The 24,830-nt window shown below is 39.1% G+C and overlaps 1 protein-coding gene across 1 annotated transcript in view; it reads right to left on the bottom strand.

The window, feature by feature from the left end:
- Positions 1-24,830, bottom strand: part of PCNT (pericentrin) — a gene marked incomplete at both ends in the record, with an annotated part of 89,356 nt that overhangs the window by 56,631 nt on the left and 7,895 nt on the right. The window contains 17 exons of the mRNA XM_010080599.1: positions 2,132-2,296; positions 3,660-3,893; positions 5,022-5,598; positions 6,887-7,362; positions 9,126-9,364; positions 10,516-10,732; positions 11,989-12,076; positions 12,883-13,176; positions 16,332-16,337; positions 16,498-16,613; positions 17,146-17,282; positions 18,370-18,544; positions 18,720-18,778; positions 20,635-20,890; positions 21,762-21,938; positions 22,163-22,255; positions 22,341-24,809. Coding sequence (XP_010078901.1) covers positions 2,132-2,296; positions 3,660-3,893; positions 5,022-5,598; positions 6,887-7,362; positions 9,126-9,364; positions 10,516-10,732; positions 11,989-12,076; positions 12,883-13,176; positions 16,332-16,337; positions 16,498-16,613; positions 17,146-17,282; positions 18,370-18,544; positions 18,720-18,778; positions 20,635-20,890; positions 21,762-21,938; positions 22,163-22,255; positions 22,341-24,809 — 5,778 coding nt within the window. The remainder of the gene's footprint in view (positions 1-2,131; positions 2,297-3,659; positions 3,894-5,021; positions 5,599-6,886; positions 7,363-9,125; positions 9,365-10,515; positions 10,733-11,988; positions 12,077-12,882; positions 13,177-16,331; positions 16,338-16,497; positions 16,614-17,145; positions 17,283-18,369; positions 18,545-18,719; positions 18,779-20,634; positions 20,891-21,761; positions 21,939-22,162; positions 22,256-22,340; positions 24,810-24,830) is intronic.

Raw genomic sequence — 24,830 nt, 5'->3', positions numbered from 1 at the left:
ACACAAATATACAAATGAGTGACACACAGTGACACTGCCCACCAACCAATGACCAAGGCTCAGCCCATTCCCAGCTAATAATCCCGGAGCAGGGAGAGTCCTGAAACTGCAATCCCAGAACAGAGATAAGAGCCTGAGTGTCTGAGAGATAGAGATGACCCTGAGAAAGGGGTGACCCAGAAGGAGACGACCCGGAATGAGAAGGGGGTGACCCAGAGCAAGAGAGAGCCCTTCTGGACAGAGCCTCACCTCTCTCCTGGCCATGCCGTGCATGATATGGAACAGACCACCGGCCAGTTGGGGTCTTAATCCTAAATCTAAGGCCAAATCCTAGTAACTGGGGCTGTGCTCCCTCCCAGCTCCTTCTGCCCCTGCAGACACGGGCACAGCAGAGAAGCTGGAAAGTCCTTGACTGTCCTGGCAGCAGCTCTGCCCATCAGTGTGTGATCAGCTTCTCCTCAGCACACACCCAAACAGCCTCACACTGGCTGCTGGGAAGAAAGTTAACTCTGTCCCAGCCCAAACCAGGACAATTACAGACTCAAACTGCAGGTTGTTAGCAGTTAGCAAGATACAAATGAACAGACACAAAGGAGTATGAGGACTTTCCTTGACCAGCCTCCGAAACACCCTTCCTATTCTTCTCTGAAGCACTGCATCCACTCAAAGAGTATGCCAGCCCGTAGAAAGGAATGCTGAACACCTAAAATCTGCTAGGGGAGGCAGGGGGAAGAAAGCAAGGAAACTGTCTGCCACGAAGACAACCCCATAAATGAGCATGGGGGAAGTAGGCAGGGGAAGGGACACTGTAAAAAGCTGCATCAGACCACGACGCAGCTTAGCCTGACATTGCAAAGAGATTCAGTCAGTGTCTTCTGGGACAAAACACCAGTCATCAAGGTAATGAGAGAAAAAAAGAACAGAGATATATGTACTAGCAGTAGAATTACCCCTGGAAAAATTTCAGCGAAAAGAGAGGTGTCCAAATGTGCCTTAGTGTCCTAAATGCTACTTAGTTACTCAAGTGCCTAGGCAGCAGGAGAGAGAGGAAAGCAGGAATCGCTTCTGGAGCGTATGCGTAACGGGAGGTCCAGTCCCAGTTCTGTGGACTGAAGGCTGGGGTTCAGCTGAGGACAGCAGTGACAAATGCATCTCCAGCAGCTTTTCAGGATACACTTATATCCTTGTGTTTCAAAAGACAGCAGCACCAGATCAACAGAGGTCAAAGCATGACCAGGACTCCACAGTGGGCCAGAGGCAGGAAACCGGAGAAATTTTCTGCACACCTGCAGCATCCAGTTCTAGAAGTTTGTGCAACTTTTAGGAAGAGTCCCACATCAGGCTGGGGGTCCAACAGGAACAGTAAGGATCTGCTGAAATCTCCCAAGGAGAAGCAGATAAGGACATAGTACTTGGTCTAACCTAAAGTTATTTGTGCTCAACAAGTTGGGCTCAACACATGCTCAGTATAGTGATAACATTGAGATGAATGTAAGCACTGCTCTCAGTGTGTTGGCGAGTTTCCCTTTCTCTTCTGACGCAGGATGTCTCTTCTCCATTCATTTAATAGCTTGACACATGCTTGCCACCTAACCAATGAGCACATTTTGCACAAGGCAATTACTACATCGTACAAAAGGCCAAACAAAAATAATTTTTAGGGATAAGCATCTTGAAGATGCTTATCAAGACGAAAGTCTAGAACTCAAATGATGAGCCCAAAAAAGCAGAAATTAAGAAAAACCACAAAAAATTCTTATGCAAAGTGCTCAGTGTCATCACACACTTGGTAAAAGCTTAGATAACACTGAACGTTTTTTGCCATATATACAAGCGCACTAAACAAGGGCTGACAGGCCAAGGACATAGGCTCTGCAAACGCCAAGAAGAAAAAGTTTCAACTGACAAAGTGAACATAAATGTATGCAAGGACTGTTGTTCAGAGCAAATACTTTCTGCAGTTTTTTTTTTAGTTTTGTCTGAAGGATATCACATCCCATTCAGGATTTTAAGAAAACTCTGTAGTGAACACCATAACTGCTTACAGAACTCTGTGTTGTTTCTAATGCTGCTTTTTCAGAAAAACATGTTACCAGTGCACGCTGTGAAGTTCATTTTAATCAGACCTTACCTTCAGCTGTGCAATCTGCTGTTCAAGCAGTACCTCTGACTGACACTTCAGCAGCTCAATCTCTTCCTGGAACTGAAGCTGCTGCTTCAATTTTACCTCCTCAAATTGAGCCAGAAGAGCTGTTCGCACAGTTTCTACTTCAGAGGCTGATGCAGAAGCATACACCTGCAGACAAGTAAGTAAAGTATTTTAGCCATAGTGTTATAAATTAAGGAAAAAAAAAATCAAACCAAGCTGAAAGAAAACCATCAAGCTCGGCCAAATTCTTCAGAGTATTTTTAAAATAGTTCTTTCCAATCCTCGAGGTCATACAGTGCTGCTATCTATCATCGTGCTGACTGTAGAAAAAAGCAAGTTGATAAACATAGACAAGAAGCAACAAGGCATTAGGTACCAGGTATCCCCTGCAGTCAGGAGACCATCAGGTCAGACTAACAGAGTACTCCCTACTTGTTCTTTCTAACAGACATTTGTCTAAGAGAAATCAAATAAATAAGGAAGAATGAAAGGGAGAGAAACACAGGGAAAGCATATTTTGTTAAGTTGTGATTTATCTTGTTCAAATGGGATTAAACATTAGGCAGCTATACCTAATGCAAGCATCCTATGAGATATTACAAAGAAGTCCATCAAAAATATCAGAGAAAGGTTTGGGGTTTTTTTTGTTCTTTTTTTTTTTTATTTATTATTCTGTTTAAGAAGAGTCACTGTAGTCATCAGAATAGAGAGAAATCCTGTTTCTAGGATAACGGGCTTCAAAATTCAATAATCATGAGAACTTCCCACTAAACTAACAAAACTAACTTCCCAGGGAAGCTACTCTTCCAAAAGTAAAGAGTTTGCAATGCACTCCCACCAGCTAGAAACCACTAGCAGCTCTAAGGCCTGACAGTTCAAAAGAACACAGGGGATCTCCTCAAACCTACATGTTTTTTGGGAGGTGCACCAAGTAATAGAAAGGTGCACCAGTGATTAGGGAGTTATTTAGCACACTCTCCAATTTTCCAATTAGTAAGTGAAATAGCAAAATTAAAGATTTCCAAACCTCACTGAGAAAACATATTTGAAAAAGTATTACCTACTCTAATTTCTCTAAGAAAATAAATCAATGTTACTACAGGTTGTTCACTTATAAAAGCTTGAAGTGAATAATTACTTTCCACAAATGGTTAATGACCTAATTTATTACCTGTTAGTTTTCTATCAAAATGGGAGCTTTAAAATTTTGAATTAAATATGTCAGGAATTCAGAAGAAAGGAAGCCTCGCTGCCCCAATAAAGACAGCAGTGTACACATGGATTTAAATTTTTAAAAAATCAGGATAACACATATATATGAATTCTTTTAAGTCCTTTCAGATAAAGCAAGGCTTAAAAATGCTTTGTCTCTCCTTATCTACTAGCACTATTAAAAAAAAATCCAAAAAGCATCTAGATATACAGTCTTACTTCTAAGGTTAATAAAACTGAATTTACTTTATGTTAAAGTATGGATTATTTTAGGTTTAGGTATAAGCAACATTCTGACCTCTTGTTCACGTTCATGCTGTTCTTTCAGTTTCCCCAACTCTTTTTCCAGCTCCTTGGAGTATTCTTCCTTATATTTCTTCATTTCTGCCTCATGAAGATCCTGAAGTTCTTGAAGTGCTTTCCTATGCTTTTCCTCCATACTCAATACTTCCTCACGCAATATATCCAGGGCTAAACGTTTTTCTTCCTCCAGCAACCTCCTTTGATTTTGAAGAGCTGTGTTCAAATCATCCTGCGTAAGCATTCATTAAAAAAAGAACAGAAAAGAAGTAAGCACAAATATTTTTGTAACCCATTTGTAAAGCACATGTCCTGCTGTATGAAAGCTTTTTAAGTAGACAGGAACAATATTGCCTTGAGAATGGTAAGCACACATACACATGCACACTCTGTATCGTTGAAATGGGTTGATTTTTCCCATGTAGTAAAAGTTTTGTAAATCCCATCCTTTTTCCTCTATCCATGACAGTTCTCCCCATCAACACAATCTTCAACTTTTTCTTTTTGAGGTTCTTTACTCTCAAAAGCAATCAAAACGCAAATTTAAGATTAGATAGCAGACAGGACAGAAGAAGAAGATCCCCCCCTCCTCCCCACAAGATTTTCCTCTTGGACTTTGTGGGCACAGGAACCACATATAATGATAAGTTTGGGAAGTGGTCATGTCTGAAAGTCTGTAAGAAGGAAGTCTGAAAAACAGTACATCTCTCTGGAAGGCTCTGAAGTTTTAGCAATGAGCTAAGCCTTCTTACCTCTTTGACTTGGAGAAGATAATTTTTTACCTATCTGAACTCTGGATGAGCTCACACCTCTGGCCCATCAAGAGGAAAGCTATGGACTTCTGTTAAAGGCCCTACAACACAGTCCACTCACCCATGACACGCTCCCAAAATCCCATCTGGGACCTTTAGAGAAACCTTTCTTCTATTCTTCCCCTTGAGACTGTGCCACTAGGGAGAATCTCTGGATTCCTAAATGCAGCTTAATCGACAGAATTACATTTACTTTGTTCTAATCACTTCTGGAGAATTACACGGTAACTCTATCAGGCAGAGAAGCTCTGAGCCACAAAACGGAGGCCCTCCAATCTGAATTATGTTAAAAATATTTACTTAATTTGTACCTTTTCCATGCGCTGAGATAGAAATCTCATTAGTCTGAGCATCCGGGGAGGAAGCAACAGATGGACTAAATTTTCAGCTTCAGTTTCCTATTTCAGCTCACACTACAGCCACACACAAGTGTTAGTGCTGGCACAAAGGAGATTGGAGAAATACATCCCAAGAACAAGGGAAAAGGTGATCCCACACAGTGTACTATGAAATTTCACCTTCCACGCCAAGTTTTCTTTCTGACTCACCTTATGAGCTTCTTCTGCTTCAACAGCCATAGCTTTAAGTTTTTCCATATGAACAGTAGCTAGCTCAACTTTCAAATTATTTTGGGAAAGCTGAAGTTCTTCAGCATGCTTTAATTTCAACATCTCTATCTCCTGAACCAAGCATGCTTGGTCCATTTTATCCTTTTCACGGAGCTGTTCTGTGTGCTGCAGCTGTAGCTTCTCAAGAGCCTGACTGTGCTCATCTCTTATATTCTGAATTTCAGATAGGTAAGATGACTCCAAGGAATCCAGATTTGATAAGTGTTTAGCCTCCAGCTCATCAATTTGTGCCTGATGCTTTGCCTGTAGCTCAGCAACACAAGCTTCAAGCTGAATCTGCTGTTTACTTTCTAGTGTAGATTTAAGTGTCTCAATTTCAGCTTGGTGCTTTGTCTGAAACTCAGCTGTAAGAGTCAAAATTTGCTGCTTATGCTTCTCCTGTATCTGTTGACTTTGGAGTTCCAGCTCATCAACATGTTTCTTTTTCAGCTCTTGGAGAAGAATCTCTTGCTCAGTTGTGAACTTCTGAGTCATAGCTTTGTGTTCCTCCATAAACCTGTATTATTTCCAAGAAAGTTAAGAGAATATTGTGAAAAAGACAATGATTTTTTAAAACAAGTAATTGAAATAATGAATAAAAATCAAAGAAAACTAAGTAGGCCTTACTTAGCCTCCACAGATTTTACTTTATGTTTCAAATATTTAACTAATTCAAAGCAAGCCACAAAGATGACTTCATAGCCACATAATTAAAGGTTTATGCAATGTCACCTAATAGTATCTGGTTATTACTAGATAGACTGGAATTAAATTACTCACTAATACAGAGCAATATACAAATATTGTTCTCTGAGAAAATACTGCCATATGATAGCATCTAGGACATAGTATATACACTGCCTACATCTCAAATATGTTGTTTGCAAGTAAATGAACTGTCATAAGAAACATTGCTAAAAACATCCGAGACATAAACCACTGTGGAAGTGTCTGTGGGATACCTGGTGGCTCCTCCAAACTCATCTCAGCTGGCTGAGGCCTGCTTAATGCTTCATGTAGCAGAAGATTTAGTACCTGAAATGCTGCAATTTAATGTAATCATTATCTATAGGATTTTTGAATACAGACACCAATAATTGAAAAATGGTTGGTTATTTAAAGGCTAAGTTCCTGCTTTCAGCATTTTCCTACTGTAATTATTTCCCCAATCTTGTTCTATGAGTGAATGTTTGGGAAGGAAAGAAAGGATAAATTTGAAGCAATGCATGCAAATACAACCATGTAGTTATTTGAATATTTCCTTTAATACACTAAGAAAAATGGAGGTAGGAAGGGGAGAAAAAAAACCTACAGTTACAACCTTCACATCTAACCAGAACTGCACCATGTGCAGCCCATCAACCTCAGCATTCAGTGGATAAGACAAGCTTCACTCACCAGGAAAAACTTGCTCAAGTTCATTTGAACTGTTTGAAAGCACTTGAAAAAAATGTAGAGAATTTTTCCACTTACTTGTATACTAGCCTTGGAGGAGGGGAAGTATACTTCCCCTCCTCCAAGGCTAGTATACAATTTTCAGCTGTGTATTGCAGACAGAGCTCAACTATACTTCATTTAATTTGCTAGATTAGATTAAATGCATTTACATGAAGCAAAATTCTATAGAAAACTGTATTGGACAACATTACTGTTCCTTGGGAGAGTAAGCTTCATATACGAAAGTTAGCTGGTGCCACCAAGTGACAGACCTACATACTTATGACTCATTAAGTTTAAAATAAGAAGCAGCAGCATTAACAATGACTGAACTGGTAAGTGAAACTGCTCCAATACTCAGGACTTACTTGCTTTGTGCTTCCATAAGTTTCAGTGCACATTCTTCCTGCAGACAAAGTGTGGCCTTTTCCATTTCTTTTGCCATGACCGCTTTGGCTGCCTGCAGGTCACTGTCATATTGCTCCTGAGATTTCTGCAGAGCCTGTGCGCTTGCAAGGCTGTCCTCCAGTTGCTTCAAGTTGTTTTGCTGCTCTTTTACCACTTTCTCCAATTCTAGGATTTTGTTAGCTTGGTCATCTTGAAGCTGATTCATTTCAGCTTCACGAAGTTCAAACTCCTTTTGTAAATTCTGCTTTTCACATTCTGCTCTATTTTGCAGCTCTATACGCAACAATGATAACTTCTCTTCTGCTTGGGTTCTCTGGTCCTCGCTTTCACATTTCCATTTCTTCTCCTTTTCTTTGTACATAGTCTCTATTTTCTGGACTTCTTCTCTGGCTTCTCTTAATTCATTCTTGTGATCCTCAGCAATTTTATATTTTACCTGTGAAAACAGTTATTAAAAAAATGCATAAAATACCAAAACGAAATTGAAGTCCGTGATGTGAACATTCTCAGGCATTTAAGTTCTTGGAGAGATTCAATTCTTGCAGTGAACTCACCCTTCCAAATAAAAGTAAAGCTGAAATGTCAATTTATAGGTACTTGAATTCAATGCACTATTAAGAAATAATTGGGGTATGAAAGTTAAGAAAAAATTAAGGGAAAATTCTAGAACTAATACGGTACTCTATGTTGTTTTCTCTTGGGACCACTTTTCTTCATTTCAGGAGTGAGTTCAACTTATAAAGCTATGGGCACCTTAGGTATTTAAATTGGGCATGATTAAAAAATCTCTTTTAAGACTTTCCTATCCTATATGTTCCAGCAGTATTTTAAATGCATTGTCCAAGACCATGGTCTCATACATAGCATAAAAAACAACATAAAAAGCATGTAGCATAAAAACAGATGCCAAAGCAGCAAATGATTACCCAATGACAAAAGGAAAAAAAAAAAAAAGACTCTAAAAAAATACACTAGAGGTAAAAAAGGTAAACAAATAAATAGTAAACTAAGGAAACAACAGGGTCATCTCTCAAAAGAAAACTAAAAGAGATCACGCAGGAGCATACTCTTTAGTATGCCTCATACTGATGCTCCTGCGTGATCTCTTTTCACTAAGGAAGTTTGTTTTGAACAAACATTTAAGCATTCATTTATGCTACAACCTAAATGAAGAAGCAGAAAAGAAATGCAAAAAAACCAGATTTTGATTAACACATCACCGCATTCTGTATATGCTCATCTTTTACCCAGCCAGCAGTGCCACAAACAAGATATTACAGGTGGTAGGATTAAACTAGTAGTACCGAAAGCTTCACTGCTGGAAGCTTCAGCTGAGTCTCCATGTTTTCTCTGGCCTTCTGCACCAGTTTTTAAGGTTTTTTTTTTTTTAAGTTTTTAACATACACATACCTATCTCTCTTTAAAACAGGAGGAAAGGAGGACTTGAGAAGCAATGAGTTTCATCCACCTAATACTCATAAGCATTAAAATATCTGAACAAATTAAACAATGAATTAACATCCAATCTGAGTTTATCCTTGGATGGGACAGCTGATTCAACAGGAAAGAGGGAAGGTGCCAGATACGATTCTCACAACTCTTAAGACTTTGACAGGGAAGATATAAGAGCAACACCAAAGCAAAGGAAATCAAAAGCAGAAATCTGTTGTCTGATTCTTTCTTCTTCCTCTCAAAAAATGGCATGAAAAATTATTTCTGGTTATTTGCTTCAAAAGACCGTCTTATCAAAACCAGAAATTTCTTAGAGGGGAGCCATTCCATCTGCCACAGTGATTCCGGATGAATTCTCTATTACCAACATGACAGTAGCCAAGTGCACCATGCTACTTTTGCACCAGGACACTACGATGTGCTGCAGGGAGATGTTCAGGCACCTTTGGTATGTACCTGTATTGGAGTGGTATACGCATGCTTGACCCACGTCAACATAAGAAGTGGACTGGATCAACTCTCGAAGGACCTGCCTTCCCACACTATCTGCGCTCTTAAAGAAAATTCACCTGCAGAGAAACTTGTGTTCCATTATTTGTGTTTATCCATGCAAGTCCATTTAAAGCTGAGTTCCTATTACTAAAACAGGCACATTTAAAGGTAAGTGTTGCCTCTATCTCCTTCAGCCTTCCCAACAGATCTGAGCTTGCTGAACTCTACACAAAACAGTACTGGAATACAAATTACCTTTTCCATTTCCTCTTTCAGATGCTTTTCATTCTGAACAGAAAAATCTTTTTGTTTAGTAATCTCTTCCTTTAAATGCTTTATTTCTTCCAAAAGCTCTGCAATACGCCGTTTCTCAGAGTGGAGGAGAGAGAGCTTAGCTTTGTGCTCTTCCTCCAGCACCGACACTCGCTCAGCCACCTCCATTTCAACTTGACGTGCTGCATCTTGAGCACTCTGTAGGCGCAGTTTGGTAATTTCTGAACAGAAAAAAAAAAAAAACCAAACAACAAAAATAAAACCATTCTGGAATTTGTTTTCTTTCAACAGGTCCTACTAATGCACAAAAATAAAGCTGAATGTTGTACAGCTACTGAGAACTGCACAGCTGACTAACTAGAGACCAACAAGAATCCCTTACAAGGATGATTTTGTAAGCTGTTCTGCTTTATCACCAGCTTTGAAATTTATCAGTATTAACACATACAGAAAAATGGTGAAGGATCATGAAACCTGCAGCAGGACCTCCATCCTAACAGCAACAGCCACAGGAGCTGACTTTCTTTTTAGACAATATATTGGCAAATTTATGCAAGTTTTATCTCCTCTTTTACATATAAGGCATTTCCCAAAAAGCAGATGGGACAAATATCTAAACATTTCAATTTAAGCAGTTTTTATATACTGTCTAGTATTAAAAATAAATAAATGAAGATAAGAAATAGAACTGCAAATTTCAAAAGCTGGACTGATCCTTTTAACCAACATGCAGTGGAACATAGTTATAGCCATGTGTGCTACATATAGCTATAGCTAACAAAGCTATGGATGACACAAAAATTCATACCAATATGTATGCCAACTATTTGGTAAACACAGGAGGAAAAAGAAATGTTAACGTTAAATGAGCAGAGCATTATCAAACCCACAAAACGCACACTGGTAAAAGAGGCATGGAACACAGAACAGAAGTGAGTCTGCTCTATGGAACAGAGTGAGAACTGACCTGTTTCGTGCAAATACAAGAGACATTTAACATAGCTGACAGACAACACTAAGAAATTTTCAAATAAATATTAATTCAGGAATTGACAGCACCCTCCTGGGCATCAAGAATGGAAACCTGATCAACTCCTTTTAGCAACCGCTCCACAGTCGTAGTAGGTTTTACTACAGAATAATCAACTTCAGGTCACCACATCTTTGAAAATGCAACTTAACATGCTCATAAAAGTCAAAAAACAAAGTGCTTGATGCCAGGGATTAACATGTGTTAAGTGTTCCCTATAGTTTAGGGTAAATTAATAACAAATCGAAAACTTCTTCAGATAAGCCTTTAAATATTTAAAGAAAAATATAAGCTACACAAGCAGCTTACCACTTTACCTCCCGGTCTGTCAGCTCTTCTTACCTTTAATATGTTCTTCTGAAAGTTGAGCACGTAGCTGCTCAAGTTCTAAACAATGCTTTCTTTTCATTTCCTCGATTTCTGTTATGTATTTGTCTGACAAATCCATCTTCACTTTCATTAGGTCTTCCTTATACTGGAGTGCAAGGGAAGACCTTAAGGAATCTAGTTCATGCCTGTGTTGTTCTTTAAGTTCTGCCTGCAAACAGGCAAGTTCTTCCTACACAAGAAATAGGTTAGAAAGACACCTTCAGCTTTGAAGACACCATGCTGAGAATCTTTCAATGACAGTATTACATGAATTGCACTATAATGCACCTGCTTGACATGTATTTCCAAAAACCCTGCTGGTTTTGCTCCATTCCTGCCACTCCATCTGCTACTAGAGCTGTGGAGCCCCTCAAGGTAGAATCATAGAATCATTCAGGTTGGAAAAGACCTTTAAGATCATGGAGTTCAACTGTAAACCTAACACTGCCAAGTCCACCACTAAACCATGACCCTAAGTGCTGTCTTAGTGTACTTCAAATAGGAAAACAGTGTAAGAACAAAATATAGTCCGCCAAAAAATACGTATATTAGAATCTTTTGAGTTAAAAAAAAAAAAAGTACTTATGCTCTGGAACCATGACACAAGGCAGATCTGAGTTTCAGGAGTGGTTTGAAAGCATACAAAGAGGGGGAAGCCCCACATGCATCTGAGTAGAGAAACTATCAACTCTCAACACTGAAGAGACCCCCCTCTACACACCACAGAACTTAGAAGTAATGACCTACGAATGCAGTTTCATCCTCAGCGAGGCAACAAATAGCAGCAAGAAAAAAGGCATGATGTATACATTTCTCATTTACAACTCATGGTTTTTGTGTGATTTACTAATGAAATCGGGCTAATGCCGTCTTGCATATGTCTTGTCTGCTTGTCATTCCCTCACTAAAAAAAAATAAATTACTCTTTATAATTAGTTTAAAAAATAAAAATCTAAAGACAAAAAAAAGGAAAATTCCTTTTTGAAACTCTCAGTCAACTTCAAATAAGTTGAGCAAAGAAGTCAAGATCTTAATTTACAACAAGGTACATGAAAGCAGGCGCATAAACAGAAGAGGGACCAAATTAGCTTGTCCACTTGAAGACAGACAGCAATAAAAGGCACAATTACTACAGAAGCTATAGAGAAGAGAAACACCATGAATACTGCACTTGTGCGGAAAAGCTTTGATAAGCTCCTTTCTAGGCACAGAAACTTCCAAATGGAGGACAAAAAAAATTATAGAGCACCATGTTTCATCTGTTCTGATAGTCTGAGAACTAGTTAAAGTTGGTAATTTGCAATATACTTGTCAAAAATAATGAAGCCTTAATAAATGTCTCAAATTAACTAACTCTTTGCTAAGAGTTAGTTACTGGAATCAGACATCAATCTTCATTTAGGTCATGTAAGGAACAGTAGAACTTCAACATATCAACAATACTACCTGGTGTTGTTCCAGCTGTTGATTTAGCTGACAGAGTCTATCCCTTCTCTCCTTCTCAGCAGGCTCTTCAAAAACTGCAACAGAAGAACTGAGAAAAGGGGTTTAAAGTTTAATTTGTGACACATTGCAATCTTCATAGAATCCTAGAATCATAGAATTGTTTGGGTTGGAAGGGACTTTAGCAGTCATCTAGTTTCAACCCCCCTGCCATGGGCAGGGACACCTCCCACTAGCCCAGGTTGCTCAAAGCCTCATCCAGCCTGGCCTTGAACCCCTCCAGGGACGGGGCATCCACAGCTTCTCTGGGCAACCTGGGCCACTGCCTCACCTCCCTCACAGTAAAGAATTTCTTTCTACTATCTAGTCTAAATCTGCCCTCTTCCCGTTTCAATCCATTACCCCTCATCATGTCGCTGCATGCCCTTGTAAAAAGTCCCTCCCCATCTCTCCTGTAGCCCCCTTTCGGCACTAGAAGCTGCTAGAAGTTCCCCCCGGAGCCTTCTCTTCCCCAGGCTGAACAACCCCAACTCTCTCAGCCTGTCCTCACAGGGGAGATGCTCCAGCCCTCTGATCATCTTCGTGGCCCTCCTCTAGACCCACTCCAACAGTTCAACATCCTTCTTGCGATGTGGGGCCCAGAACTGGACGCAGTACTGCAGGTGGGGTTGAATTAAATGAACTTGCTGACTTGTGACATAGTACTGAAATTAGGCACAGAGCAACTGTAACAACTGCTCAGGACTGAGCACACGACTTCCATAGCTCTGTTTCTAGCTACAGACCACCTAATGCCCAATCCCATTGTATTCAGATGCTAACATCACCTTTTATATATATATATAAAAAGGAAGCATGTTGTCATAACATGAGATGAAAGGAAAAAGAACAGATCACCTGATGTCCCCTGCTTGATCTTGACTCGCTTCCATCTCAGACAGTGAATATTCCTTCAGTTCTTGCAGTCTCTGATGCAGCAAAGTCAATTCTTCTCTGTAATTTTCTTCAGCAACTCTTAACTTCTTCTCAAAATACAGTCTTAGCTGTTCCAACTCGGTTTCATGCTCGCTTTTTCTTTGCTGACGCTGCTGTTCAAATTCTTGCTTTAAACGCTCTATTTCTTCCACCCGCGATCCACGAGCCAGGAGCTGTTCTTTAAGCTCTGGAACAGAGGCAAAACGAACACATGTACTTAGAAGTACATATCTTTAAGCTAAGTCATTCTGTGAAGACCAGCCATATTTTAGTTGTTCAGAGAGCAGGAAAATGTTATCCTGCAAGCTACATAAGAAAATGAACTTCTAGAAAACAAAACTTTCCTTCCTCAGAAGACATTCAAACCATGCTCTCCATTTTCATAGCATTCAGAGAAACCATCCTCATGGCAGGAGTCAAAACTACCAGCAGACCATTAGCCCTCCTTGTTTCCTTGTGTTTCAGGTCTCTTAATCTTCACACCTGCTTGTTGTAGCAACCAGAAGCAATCAATTCCTCAAGAACACTTAATTTGCTCCAGGGAAAATGACCCAATAAACAAAAACAACTTTAGCACAAACTATGAAGAAAAACAAAAATCACAAGGAAGAAAAAATAAAATCAATTCTGGATTACTTTAGCGATGGTTTGGCAATCCATCATTAGCTCAAGCAGAGGCTAAATTCATTAAATTAAAAAGAACCATATAAAAAAACCCCCCAAAAGTAAAATGCAGTAGAAAACAGCGATCAAGGCTGGTTCATCAAGCTACCCGTCTTTCAGGGAGCAAGGGCAATGACCAGCATTGCAATGTATTCATGAACTCAGAGCTTTCTTCCCCACATTCTGTATTAAAGAAGTAGTAACATATCAGGAAGTGAAAAGGTAGAAAAAAATGACAAAAGTCATGACAGGGAATTTTAAAAGTTTCCCAGGTGGCTCACATTAGCTGAATCCCCCCAGAATCAACTGAAGATTGAACTGCATTTCAAGAAGAATTTGGAGAAAAATCTGCTTCCGTTATGCAAGAAGAAAAATTTCAGAGACATTTATGGAAGCAAGAGGATGCCACCCAGGAAGCAACACAGCTGATTGTCACAGTGTGTTTTTGTGTATCAAAATGCACACTTGGTAAGAAAAATTCTCACAACACACATGCAAACAGAAAGAATACGAGAAGTAAGTACATGGCTTAAGCCTGCTTACACAAGGAGTAAGTGGCCAAGCACACGGACCAAAGGAATCAAGTGACAAGCGGGGACTAGTAACACCACCGATGGGATAGGCAAGTGAAGTCCAATCTGGTACAGGTAGGTTTTACCTAACCAGGAAAGTCTGCTGGCACAAAATGAACCCAGAAAAGTGTTTAACAGTTTTGAACTGGCATGTCACTCTTAATGAGAACAACGATCCCATCGTCCAGCTGCTATGTTTTGAATCCACCATCGTGAGTCCTCAAACCAATCCAAATGCATTGTCAAATGATCACTCAAGCAAAGAAAAGCAGAGTAAACCAAAACACCTTTAAGATCTCACACACCAAAAGAGATATCCTCACCTGGACCCTGGGCTTGCATTCTGGTCTCACCGTCTCAAGCAAGATGAAGAAGAAATAGAAAGGGTCCAATGAATGGGAACATGAGTGATTAGAAACATGGAAAGATATTTGAAAGGTTAATAAAGACCAGTGCTACAAAAAAGGAAATATAAGAATTCCAGCAAATACTGTTAATTGCTGTCTCCCATAATTCAAAGAATCATAGAATGGTTAGGGCTGGAAAGGACCTTAGAGATCATCCCGTCTCACCCCCTGCCATGGGCAGGGACATCTCCCACTAGCCCAGGTTGCTCAAAGCCTCATCCAGCCTGGCCTTGAACCCCTCCAGGGATGGGGCATCCACAGCTTCTCTGGGCAACCTGGGCCACTGCCTCACCACCCTCACAGTAAAGAATTTCCTTCTGCTATATAGTCTGAATCTCCCCTCTTCCAATTGAAATCCATTACCCCTCATCCTGTCACTGCATGCCCTTGTAAAAAGTCCCTCCCCATCTCTCCTGTAGGCCCCCTGGTATCTAATATGAAAACACAGATCTGAAAAACCTCAAGGTAAAGTCTGACTAAATAGAAAAATTATTTATTCATTATCAAAATAACCAACAAAAAAAACACCCTCACAAACCCCTATAATTCCAAAGCTATCTACAATTATATTATTTAGAAAATCTGAAATTGTGTTTAAAACAAAAGGCAAACACGATAGGCTTCAGCTACCCCAGCAGAAGTAAAGAACACCACCTAATGTTACAGTCTCAATACAAGGCGAACACACACCTAGCCAAGGTTAAGATCGTGGTCTTTAGCTTTTTTATTTTTCCAAAATTTCTTCTCTCATGTATTATACATCTGTTTGCACACACACATCCGAGATGTGTTTTGCTTCATTTCAACAAAAATGTGTGCCGTCTCCAACCACTACACTGTAAAGCTGACTGTTTTAACACACGTGGATATTGAAACAGAAAAGATACACAGAGCACACAAGGTCATTATTTTCTGTCTGGCATTAAAACTTTTCCATAAGTTTAATGCAGATACACATAAAAAAAAGTTTGTGTTTAATTGCTGTGCATGTTTTCCTTTTTTTTTTTTTGCTTTTAGGTTTAGGGGATTTGTTTATTTTTTTAAAAAGAAGCATCATTATACAAAAAGTGGGTTATTTTTAGCCTTATAGGAAAACAACATTATTGTTCATTCTGATTTCAGAAGTATCACCTGAATGGCTTTATTGTGTTAAAATAGAGAGATATTTAACCTTTTCTGTATTTAAGAATTAAAAGTCTTTTAAAAGATAGTGAATCTCCATTTTGAGTGTCAATGAAAAACCATTTCACTTGACTTGCCTCAAAACTGAAAGGGAAGAAAAGCCATTTCTACCTCAAGATAAAACCTTATCACACTGTTTTGAAATATTTCTACTTTTTTTTTTTAAGCAGACTAACCTCTTAATTATCTCCAAATAAAAGAAAATATACCATAGCCACAATAAACCACTCCAAGTCATAAACTAAACTGAAATTTACTGGCTACCTACAATTAAGATTTTTCTCAATTTAATTCACACCCACTTCCATTCTGAATACAAATAGGAGCATGTTATTGCATTGACCAGCATTTTCCCCATTTTTTAACTACATTATATTTAATTTGACATTGCAATGATAAATGATTGTTTGGTTTTCACTAGAGTTTTTTATAGTGTGGAGGAATGGAGTAAGAAGGGAAAGGAAAACAACAGGAGTGAGCTTTTCCCCACAGCCCTACCGTGCTTTTTGACACTGCAGAACCAACTAGTCCCCTAACACTGACTCACCTCTCCCTTCAGAAACAGATCATGAACTGGATCACTAGGGTACAGCCCACTGGCACTTCTGTGACCTAGCTGTGTGTTTCTCATACATGATTAAAAGTATTTTGTGTCAATAATGTGTACTTCTATATGAAGAAGCAGCAAAAAATAAAATGCACCTGTTTTGAACATACCACTTAGCTCTTGACGATTTGTTCGGGTATTGTCAAGCTGAAACCAAAGCTGTCTGATTTCTTCTTGTGAATGAGTCTTGAGTTCTTCATGCATGACCTGAAGTTTCTCCAGCTATGGAAGACATGTTAAAAATACCAAAAAAATCCAAATTTTTAAAACAATTTTGTTCTAATTGCTTATTTGATATGCAACAGACATATCAAATGTCAGAAATAGGTGGAAACACCTAGTGATAACCACACTCTAAGCTCCTGACCCAGGCTACCAGCAATAATGAGTTGCACTCAACTGTTAGACCCACCCCTCTAAGAGAGAGGAATTTGTTCCTGATGCCATATTTATCATCACTGGCAAAAAAAGCGCGTTAGCTAGCTAAAAACAAAACACAAGAACCAGAAAATTAAGGATGTAAATGCAGAGGAAGATATAGCACCAAATGGCACAAAGGCAAATGCATTCAAAAGATCTTCAACCACTACAGAAAATCCCAGAGTGTTTACCTACTTCACGAGATGCATTTTAGTTTTTCAATAAAAGCCCTAAATACAAACAAGTCATCAAAGTGATATGTACCTGGTCAACTTTTGTTCCACTTTACATATAGTAATCAACATCTCAAAACGAGTAAAGAAATCTTATTTACCTCCTTCTGAAGATTCTGTTCTTTTTCTTGGCTTTTCATCTTCATATCTTCTAGAAGTTGGTTATGTTCAGTCTGCAGCTGTTCTTGTAATTCTGTAATGGCTAACTGGTGTTGCTTCTCCAATTCTATGCATTTTACTAAAATTAAAAATTAGTTCTGTTACACCGCCATCCTGGTTACTGAATAACCTGTACAACTTTTGTGCAACTAAAAAGAAAAATGCACATCTCTAGACTAGAATACTAACTTACAGGGAATCACAAAAATACCAGAATAGTAAAGCACTGGAAAGTTAAACATTTCCATGCAATGCTTCCTAGATCTCTCCATCCCACACCGTTAGCCAAGAGGTAACCAACACTAGTGCTGGGGGGATGAACATCTTGCTCTCTGCATGCACGAACAAGCATCCTGAACTAGAAGCACGCATACTTGGAAAAGGGAATCAAGCATTTTTTCATAGCCTACAAATACAGAATTCCTCCTACAACCAGACTCAACAGCAGGCAGTAAAAGAAATTAACAGGAAAGATTAGGAAAGCTCATGCCCAGCACCCTCTGCCTCAGCGCTGAGAGCTCTCCGAATCCTGTAAACTTTCTATTACCTCATTTAGTCAACAAATCTTGACCTTTCTAAAAAGAATCCGCAATCAAGTGACTATGTTTCAGCCACAGGGAGCTAGCAAGAGAGGCACGTTATTCTCACAGAACTGACTTTAATGAAATAGATTCGGGGAACTCTAGCAAAGGCAGTGCAAGCTGGCAAGAACAAGCCATTGCTACAAACGCGCCCTCGCAGCAGCCAAAGGAAAGCCAAAAAAAGCTACTGTTCCATCAAGCTTTAACTATTCACAATCTAAACCCTTTTTTTTTTTTTTGTTAGAAGAAGCTTCTATTGGTATTTATTGTAATTTTGAGTAATTCAGTAACTGCCAAAGGTGGTTTTCAGCTGGAAGCAAATCAGCACCTCCCTTTAACACGCTTGAAGGAAAACATAGTCCATCTCATGTTCTGTGGAAGTCAAAAGGCAATACAGCTAACTAGGCTTTAAACAATTTTTCATTTACATCCTGTTTTCTAGACAGTCTCATGCTACTGATCCTGTTTTTAACTCATAGTACAGCGATATATCTTGTATTTGCCTTTTATACAGGTTCCAAAAACACTTAGTTAGCTTTGCCATTGTTCAGTAAAGACAACTGCTTCCCAGACCGTGGCACTTACTTTTAGACTGTTCATTCTCAAGAGAAATAAGCCCCAGCTCTGCTTTGACTTTTTCTAATTCCATTTCCAGAGTTTTCTGCAGTTCCACCATTTCAGTCTGATGCTTTTCAGACAGCTCTTCACACACGCTTTTTAAACGCATTTCAGATTCCAATTCCCAGCCATTTTTGAGTGTCTAAGAGAGCAAGACACACATTATTAAAGCAAACTAATTTAGTAAATTAGTATTTTTTTTCCTCCTCCATTTAGTTGTACTCTACAATAAATGTGTAGGAGACATGCAACTTCTACCAGCTCTAGTTTACTGAAAGGAGTTTTACTTTTTCTTGTATAAAGAACAGAATTTGTACCTCTAAGGCTTGGATGTGCGTCTCCTCCATTTCCAATTCTATTTTCTTTCTCTGATCAACTGTGAAATAAAATACTACTAATTAATAAATTTACATAAAATGTTATTATTAAATGATAAGTAGAGATATGGATGAGATTACCACTTTCAGCATAAACTGGGGGCTTGAATAGGTAGGCATGCAGCAGCGTAAGGCACTGGGTTCTGTCCAAATCTGCTGTTATGCTATATCCCAGTAATTCCCTTTCAATTTAGAAAATAAACTTCTAGCAGTTACAATTGCAAAGACAACCCTGAAGGCTACGTTCAGCTTACTCAGCAAAGGAAAGTCTCCTTAGATCTAGAGAAAGCATGATTCTAAAAAACCCCAAAACATATCTATGAACCACACCTTTATTCCTAAAGATATAAATTCAAATGCCTATCAATGTCCTTTTAGATGCTAGCATCACTATTAAGTCTTCGAATCATCTCTATCTCCAGAGATACAGCAAAAGAGCAGCAGGCTGCAGGAGCAAGTAGGAAACTCACTTCAAATTTCTTCTAAAAGTGCCTAGGAAGCAGACTGCAAAGACAGATGCTATTATCTTCCCTATTATCACTGACACCAATGGTTTCTTCCTTTCCAGCTCCTCCCTAGATTCACTTCAACTTCTTGTTCAGCACCTTTCTTGATCTGCAAGAACCTTATAAAGGCCTATCAGTCCCCTTCTCACAGCTTCAAAGTACCTTTGCCTTAGCTTCCAATCTTACTTCAAGTCTTCCAGTGGGAAATGAGAACTCAAAGACTAAGAAGGTACCAGCTACCCAGTTAATGGTCCAGCAGAGGTAAAAATATAATCTGTTATGGGACAGGTGAGTTGGGTCATGCCCAGTCATCACCTCCCTGAAGAGAAACATATTTCCTCTTGTTCCCCAGGTATCAGATAACAGTATCTGCAACAAGTCTCCGGCATCATCTGATTCCAGATTCTCCTTCTCAGCCCCTACACTGGAACACTCGTAAGTGGTTACATTTCTATTAAGTTAAACATCATTGATCTTGGCAGTGTAAGTGCACTTTAAGAACTGCATCCAGACCTTCTCCTGCTCCCAAATCCCACCACACCATTAGTTCACTACATTTCTGGTGGTAACAAATGGTTTTCTACTCTAAGGTGAAAAAGACACAGCCCTAAAACATTCTCTTCTTCTCAAGGAAGGACAAGTAAAGGAATGGTTCCTAAACTTCTGCAATGAATTGCTGCAGTTCTCACTTTCCTCCAGAAATTCCTCAAGCTCTGCCATACAGGTCAGAAACGGTCCCCCAGTCTGGGAAGAGGTAAGTATCCCAACCAATGCCAAGAGCGCTGTCAGCAGGCCTTCAGAACTACCAAGTGTGGCCTTCTTGCTGATGTCAAAATGCAATCTTATATCAAACACATCCAAAAGGACCCCAGCTGCAGGTTCTCACTGAGCCCTTTCATTCCTTTCCAACTCCTTTTCAAACCACTGAGAGGGCAAGGCAGGAAGCATTTCCATGTCTTGTCAGAAATACCACAGTAGTCAGTGCTGACTTTGGGCAATAAAAACCCAGAAGAAACATAAGGGGTGAGAGGTCTACTCTTTGCACTAATTAAATTCTTTATGAGAGCTCTAATGCCTCCTGAAAGCAACTAGTTCAGTATAGTGCTATTTTACAGAGGTGGCAGCAAAAAACATGTGCAGTTGAAGAAAAATTAAACTCAGGTCTGCACAACTTCATTTTCGTATATGAAACACGCACTCCTGCACATGCCAGCCTAGCCACTGTCCCCACTCAAGGCAACATCAGCCGTCACCCAAAAGGCCAACTCTACACTGAGACAGGAACCTGTAGAGGAAGAAAACTACTGACGGGGTTTCAGAATTTGGGAAAATGGACCAGAAACTAATACCTAGTTCTTGCTGATACTTTGACTTAAGTTCTTCTTTTTCCTTCAGACACTGTTCTTTAATCTTCTCCCACTCCAGTTGATGGCGGCTTTGCAGAATCGCTACCTCTTGAGCACGCTTATCATTGAGCATCTCCCGTAGTTCCATAAGGGCAGTTTCCTTTTCTTTCCTCAAGTTAGACTGCGTAAGCTCAAGCTGGGAGGTGTGCATATTATTTAAGCTTAGGCGTAAAGCTTCCAGTTCAAGGCTATGCAGTGTCTGCAATGCAGAAGAAAAATGGTTATCCCCTCCCCTCTAATGAAATGTGTTCGTTTTTTCATGACCAGTTTCAGTTTCAATTGCTTTCAACTGTTAAACACATCTGAGTCTTGCCCTTCTGCAGTTGGAGAATATTTCTTCATGGCAGGGACAGAACACTGAAAATAAGCTGACTTTTGTTACAATGAGATTTGCATAACATTATAACATTGGTCATAATTTGTTAAAAAAGCAAAATTCTGAAGTGGCATGGGAAAAGGAGAAAAAAAATTCACCATGCCTCATTAAAAAAAGTGAGGAATATCCAACAGTTAGATATGGCAGTTAAAACAAACCAAACAAACTTTTCAATTCTTAAATAAACTAAACAGTACACCGACATCTTTTAATTAGACCTGCCACTAGACAGATTATTTCCATTTCCAGTTTGCAGAAGTATAAAAAAATCCAGTAAATATTTAGAGAAAAAAGTCAGGTTTAGATACTTAAGTTTAGCACAAAAGCATTCCTAATTACATTAGTGGGATAATTAGAAAGTAGGAATGGTTTAGTATTTTTTATAAATTAACTTGTTAAATTAATCATGACATGAAAAATGACAGTCTGTTGTTTTTTTGTTTTTTAAACCTATCAATTTAAGCATCTGATTTTCTTCAGAATTAATATTAAAATATAATTGGACTGAGAATCCTGGAGAACTCCTGCAGAAAATATCTACTACCAGCCACCAAGGGAACACTCCTAATTCTTCAATCATATCACTACATAAAAGAGCACACATAGTATGCACAAAAAAAAAAAAAATCAAAGACCCTTCTCTTTGCAACAGCCAGGTAACCACTATGGTAATTACTGTGTTTCCTTATTTTACCTGTGATTGGAGTTGAGCTTGCTCAATCTCTGCTTTGTGCGTGGCTGCCATTTGCTGCTGAAGCTCATCCAACAGGCACTGCTGTTCTTTATTTAGTTCAGCACGGAGGTTCTCCATTTCCTCTTCATGTTTAGTAATCAGTTCAGAGATTTCACGATCATGCTCTCGTTCATGTACCTGCAGAGAGCACTCAGATAAAGAGCGTTCTTCAAAACATGGTTAGTTAGCCCCTTAATAAATTATTGAGCCGAAATTCTCTCCTCCTCCTGACTCCATATCAAAGATACCATGGAAAAAACAATTAATAGATTTTTACATCTCTAAAATGTTTACACTGCTTAAATTACAAACAACACAAAATTAGTTTATTTTTCTGGCATAAACCCAATTACAGCATTTACCTTTTTTATTAAAGCAATCTGTTCTTTTCTTTCTTCTTCCAACTTCTGTTGCTTTTCCACTTTATCTTTTATTTCAGCATTTAATTCTTCTATCTGAAAACAGGCATACAAACATTTGCAATGATTACCTTAAGCATTCTGAAGTCCCAAGACTCCTACCATTATCAGGGTTTCCTACCTCCTTCTTGTGTGTCAAACTCACTTTAGTTAATTCAGCAAGGCGCTGAGTCTCCATTTTAGCGATCTCCTCTTTGTAATGTTTCACCATCTCGGATTGTGCCTGTTGAGCAGCTTCTAGAGACTGAAAGGACTCCTGCAAGCGAGTCTCAAGCTCCAAACGAATCTTCTTCAAATGGGCAATTTCTTCAATCAGCTGGCTTTCTTTCTCACTGTATCCTGTACTTTTTGCCTGTATTTCAGCATGAAGTTTCTGAATTTCTAGGTTGCTGAAGTTTAACCTGTCCTTATATCCCAGTCTTTCACATTCCTGTATTTCTTTGAGGTTTTTCACTTCAGCTTTAAGTTCGTATATGTTTTTCTCAAGATCCTCAATGATGCTAGCGTTCTCTGCTAATGCTTTTTCTGCTTTTATTAGATCCTCCTCCACATCAGATAGTCTCTCTCCTAAGGCTGTTTTTTCCTTCAATAGGAGTGCTAAATTTTGCTCTTTACTATTGATTTCAGCTTTGAGCAACTCCTGCTCTTTTAACAATGCTTCTTCAGATATAGTTTTCTCACCAAGCAGCTCTGCTATTGTCTGGTTTTTAGCCTTCTGAGCATCAAGCTGGCTTTGCATTTGATCCCTCTGACTTTGCAAAGCAGCTAACTGACGTCCAAAAAGAGACTGTACTTCACTTGTTACAGAATCAGAAGCTGTTTTCTGCTCTTGAACATCTTTCACTAATTGCTCCTGAGTTCGCAACTGCACCATCAACATTTCTCTTTCCTCCCGGAGGTCTTTTACCATTTCTTGCCAGGTAGAAGAATTTGACATTTGTGTTAAAGGCTCTACAGCACAGTAAGGCTGGCCTCCGTCCTCACTCTGCTGCTTTACTAGAAACAATATTTTGTTTTCAAGTTCTTTCTCCTTCTCCATTTTTTGAAGAAGTTCTTTTTCACAACGGAGCCGTGCTTCACATTCCTTATCCAGTTCCACACACATATGAGAGAGCTCAGCCATTACTTTTTCCCATTTTCCAACAGCTTCTTGGGTCTCCTGATAAGATCTCTTCAAGGCCAACTCCTTCTCATGGAGCTGCTCAGTTAGCTTCACACATCTCTCTTCTAAACAAGTTGTCTCATAATTCTTTACATCATCGTGATCACTTATTTTGTTTTGCTGCAGGGAGCTATCCAACAAAAATGAAACAAAGGCCTCTGCTCCCACCTCAGCCTCTTCAAAAGTCTCTTGAGCCAAACTGCTAGGACATGTTTCCTCATCAAGGCCAAAGTTTAATGGAGAAGGCGTAAAATCTCTGCTGGGTTCTAGAAGCATGCTACTGTCTAACCCATACCTACTGCATCTACCTTCTTCAATGGCATAGCCTTCAGAAGTGCTAGAAGCATATGACTCCTCTGCTCTCTCCGTGGAGACGAGATATTTAGCCAATATGCCCTCATCACCACTGAAAAGCCCTACTTGCGATGACGAGAGTTCTTCACTATCTCCTTCTCTACCTTCATTATTCTCTGCGATCTTCGATGTATTATTTTCTTCTAATTGATCCCTTGAGGAGTCTGCTCCCAAGCCTTCATCTTCACCTTTCACCTGGCATGGTTTATTCCGTAACTCCTCAAGCTCTGCCCTCTGCAACTGCAACACCTCTGGTAAAATCTGTTTTTCCCTCAATGTCAGCAGCTTATTATTGGAGACAACCTCTTCATCAAGCTTTTGCCTTACATCTACACTTCTTTCAGCTTCATAAAGTTGTTTTTCATTTAATTCCTGGATGAAACAATTCAGTTTCTGAATCTCTTCATTCAAGAACTGTTTTTCTTGTTTATATCGCTGGGCTTCCTTGACCTGCTCTTCTGCATCAGACAGTTGAGACTTAAGGCCGTCAATTAAATCCTTGTATTTAGTCTCAATTTCAGATTTTTCTCTCTGAAAGTCTTCCTGTTGGTTTTCAAGTTGCTTTCTCAATTTTTCTTTATTAATTTCAGACTCATGAAGATTATTATTTAAGTCAATTATTATGCCATTCAAACTCTGAATGTGTTCTTCAGAATTCAGAGCACCAAGTTCTTTTTTTAACTGTTCAAGCTCATTCTTATATTTTAAAATAATTTCTTCTTCATATACCTGCTTGGCTTCTGCAATCTCTCTTCTGTGGCCTTTCTCCAGCTCAGCCCTCAAGTTCTCCAACTGTCTGCAAATATCCTTTTCATAACTGATTTTCAGTTCTTCAATACGTTGCTGTTCTTTCACTTTGGATAAAGCTATTTCATTTTTTAATTCTGTTATTTCCGAGTCCCGGAGAGAAAGGGTATGTTGCAGTACAGACAAGCTAAATCTTTCCGATGTCAGTAGATCTTGAAGACTTTTAATATGTTGTTCTTTTTCTCCTATGCTTTTGTATAGCTGTTGCATGGTACCTTTCATATCCTCTTCCGTTTGGGAAAGCAGATTTTCTTTATCTTTGTTATTCTTAAAAATAAAATACTACAT

Source organism: Pterocles gutturalis, unplaced genomic scaffold (genome assembly GCF_000699245.1).
Source record: "Pterocles gutturalis isolate BGI_N339 unplaced genomic scaffold, ASM69924v1 scaffold23904, whole genome shotgun sequence".
Taxonomy (NCBI): domain Eukaryota; kingdom Metazoa; phylum Chordata; class Aves; order Pterocliformes; family Pteroclidae; genus Pterocles; species Pterocles gutturalis.
Note: the sequence above shows the minus strand (reverse complement) of the source record. Positions and strands in the feature narration are given on the sequence as shown.